Source organism: Eurytemora carolleeae, unplaced genomic scaffold, assembly GCF_000591075.1.
Source record: "Eurytemora carolleeae unplaced genomic scaffold, Eaff_2.0 scaffold633, whole genome shotgun sequence".
Taxonomy (NCBI): Eukaryota; Metazoa; Arthropoda; class Copepoda; order Calanoida; family Temoridae; genus Eurytemora; species Eurytemora carolleeae.
Window position 1 is genome coordinate 115,389 of NW_019396519.1, and position 3,190 is coordinate 118,578.

The window sequence follows — 3,190 nt, forward strand, 5'->3', positions numbered from 1 at the left end:
AAACATAAATTAGATTGTTTAAATGCTGTCCTTCCATTTCACAGCTTTATAAAAGTGTCCCATCTCGTCATGTTAGAGGAATGTTGTGGGATGGAGACACTATAGTTAAACTCGTAACTTCATTCCAAAATTGGTTATAAATTATACTCATATTGTTGGACGCCATTGTTTTTGTACGATTTTTAGTTAGTTAAACCTGTTATTTTGATAAAAAAAACCTGTGTCAAAGCTTAGCGAAATTTCTGTAAATATTCCTTTGTAGTAAAGAGTTTCTCAACTGGTTCAAAAAACTTGATAGTTCTCAGAGAAAATATATTTCGATATTTGAAATATCCTTCATAATTCTTAACAGAAACAACCATGTTATTTTTCAGCACTAAAGCGGAATGCTGGTTGATTTGACAAGTGCTGTTCACTTGGACCAGGTTGAGGTTCTTCTTCCTCATAATTTTGTTCACGTAGAGGCTGTTTCTTTCTACAAGTCTTCTTCCCAGGTTGAGGTTTGGTGTCACCAGATTTTAGCGTTTTATTCCATTCTGAAAAATGCAGAATTTTTAGAGGAGGCTAGAGTAAACTAGAGGAAACAAGAAACTATATAGAATTTAATTTAATTTTTAATTAAAATCACCTTGATATTCAAATCTTCTTTTGTTTGGTTGAGGTAAAAATTGCTTTAGTCCACTTGGTCCAGGTTGAGGTTCTTCTTGAGTCCCTTTCGTAGGATCCTTCAGACCAGGCTGGGGATCTGACATTCAGTGGTGTAATTTTTTTTAGAATTAAATTTGAGTTTGTGGCAAGTAAAAGTTGAGAGAAGGATACGAAAATTAAGTGTATTTAAGCCAAGAAAAATATTCTTAACATTTCTAACTTTTCTAAATGATTTTCAAAGAGGGGAGAAAATATACACTCCTGCTGATATTTCTGCTGGTCTTGCTCTTTTGGCACCTCCCCGATTTCCTTCCTCTTGATATTCAAATCTTCTTTTGTCTGATTTATATAAGTGCTGTTGTCCACTTGGCCCTGGTTGAGGTTCTTCTTGAGTCCCATCTACATGGTATGTGTCAATAGGATCCTGCAGGCCAGGCTGGGGATCTGACATTCAGTGGTGTAAATTTGTTAACAATTAAATTTGAGTTTGTGGTATGTAAAGGTTGGAAAGAAAAAAGAATGAGAAAATTAGTGCTAAAGAAGTTCATAACATTTCTAACATTTCTAAATGACTTTCAAAGAGGGGGAGGGGAGGGATTATTTGAGAAAATTTAAACCCTCCTGGTACCTCTCTGATTTCCTTCCTCTCCTTTTAATTCTCTTCTTCTGTTTTCTAAACGATAAGTTAAAGTTTTGCTTAGTTAAAATAAATGAATTTATGAATGAATATCAATACCTTTGTTTATCTTGTCAAGTAGATTTCGACAAAATTTGGATATTCCATTCTCAACAAGTTTTTCAGAACCTCTAGGTGACATCTTATAATTTTGTTGAAATCTTGTCATGGATTGGATCGATTCTAAAACAATTGTCTTTACATAAATATAATTTTTGGACGATTTTTTTAAAATCTCACCTTTTAATAATTTCACAATCTCAGGATATTCAACTTTGAGAATGAAGGGTTTCTTAGTTTTATTCGGCCCATAACCTAAGGTGCGTTTTCAGAGGTGTATAATTTCCCAAAATAAACCAATAAATGATTTCTGGGTAAAAAGTAACAAAAAAATCTGGAAAAACTTGTCTCTTAATGACCAATTTTTCAATTTTTTCCAAAATCATCAAATCAATTACCAAATATATACACCCATGCCTGCTGTCCATGATAATTGGGTTAGAATGTTCGTCGAAAATATCTGTAATAATATGAACAAAATTAATAATCATGTAAATCCTAGAACTCTCCCCCCCCCTTCACTTATAATACGCACCATAGGAAGTGCAATTCTGGCACATTTCTCAGGTGTCTGTCCTGTCACATTGCTACGAAGCCAGGATTTGCACTGGATTAAAAAAAATATTTCAAAATGTTAAGTTTAGATATTCGGTTCGGTTTTCGGATCTTCTCTTCTCTTCTCTTCTCTTCTCTTCTCTTCTCTTCTCTTCTCTTCTCTCCTCTTCTCTCCTCTTCTCTTCTCTTTTCTTCTCTTCTCTTCTCTTTTCTTCTCTCCTCTTCTCTCCTCTTCTCTCCTCTTCTCTCCTCTTCTCTCCTCTTCTCTCCTCTTCTCTTCTCTTTTCTTCTCTTTTCTTCTCTTCTCTTCTCTCCAAAATTAATTAACCTTTCTCTTGAATTCCATATCATTTGCTAATTGACTTTCCAGTTCCTGGATCTCAGCTGAAATAATAGAAAATATTGGTATAAAGAAGCCTTGTTAAAAGATTTAAATTCTTACCCTCATTCTTCACGATGTCAAATGGCATCTCAATTGAAACTTCACTCTCATGTGTCTCATTCAACATATGGAACTTTTTCTTCACGAAATCCTAACAAAATTACGCAATCAAAATCGAATTAAATCAGTATAACAAGATTTAGGGAATCAGATTCCCAGGAACTATGACCTAAATTTATATTAAATCAAAATATTCACCCCAAGATTGCAAACGGCCTCAGTAAGGGTTTTCTGGCTTTCTATTACGGCAGTCAGACTTGCTTGTATGGCATCGATCTTCTTCACATTGCGTGCATTCTTCTCATCTATGTAGTCCTAGATAAGGCTGGGCATTGTTCCTTGGGACCGATCGTTCTTTCACGAGAAGGAACGAAACTATTTCAGAAAAATAGGAACATACCCAACTCAAAGGCTGGGCGTTGTTCCCTGGGAATGATCGTTCTTTAACGGTAACGAATAAAACCGATTAGAACGGAACAATTTAAAAAATAGGAAGACGCCCAGCCTTACCTTTGGATTATTAACCTTTCTGACTGAATCACAATTTTCAATCGTGAATAATCTTCTTCCTGAAAGTTTAACACATTTATTAATTCAATATTAAATTAACATTCAACCTATAGTCAAAGGATCATGATCCCAAAGGACAATGATTCTCCGGGCTCTAGGGTCGAGCTCCAGCCACCTCCCCGTGTCTGCCTGGGTTCTAATGGATCACATCAGGTTTGATTAGGACCCAGTGTGTATGCCCGATATAGGTTATTTTATTATAAAATTAATTAAATAATTTACTGGTTCCCCCCCCCCCC

The 3,190-nt window shown here is 35.2% G+C and overlaps 1 protein-coding gene across 4 annotated transcripts in view; it reads right to left on the bottom strand.

Moving 5' to 3' along the window:
* Positions 1-295: 295 nt before the first annotated feature.
* LOC111704773 (uncharacterized) overlaps positions 296-3,190 on the bottom strand; it is a 12,970-nt gene continuing 10,075 nt past the window's right edge. Inside the window, exons 9-20 of one of the 4 annotated variants that reach the window (XM_023477111.1) lie at positions 2,892-2,950; positions 2,580-2,696; positions 2,382-2,472; positions 2,268-2,323; positions 1,920-1,991; positions 1,802-1,844; positions 1,565-1,639; positions 1,385-1,507; positions 1,277-1,321; positions 910-1,092; positions 629-745; positions 296-536 (exon numbers count right to left, since the gene is read on the bottom strand). In XM_023477111.1, the coding sequence (XP_023332879.1) occupies positions 364-536; positions 629-745; positions 910-1,092; positions 1,277-1,321; positions 1,385-1,507; positions 1,565-1,639; positions 1,802-1,844; positions 1,920-1,991; positions 2,268-2,323; positions 2,382-2,472; positions 2,580-2,696; positions 2,892-2,950 (1,154 nt within the window). In that variant the 3' untranslated portion in view covers positions 296-363. Of the gene's footprint in view, positions 537-628; positions 746-909; positions 1,093-1,269; positions 1,322-1,384; positions 1,508-1,564; positions 1,640-1,801; positions 1,845-1,919; positions 1,992-2,267; positions 2,324-2,381; positions 2,473-2,579; positions 2,697-2,891; positions 2,951-3,190 lie in introns of those variants that run through there. The other 3 variants (XM_023477112.1, XM_023477115.1, XM_023477116.1) reach the window with 3 other exon arrangements.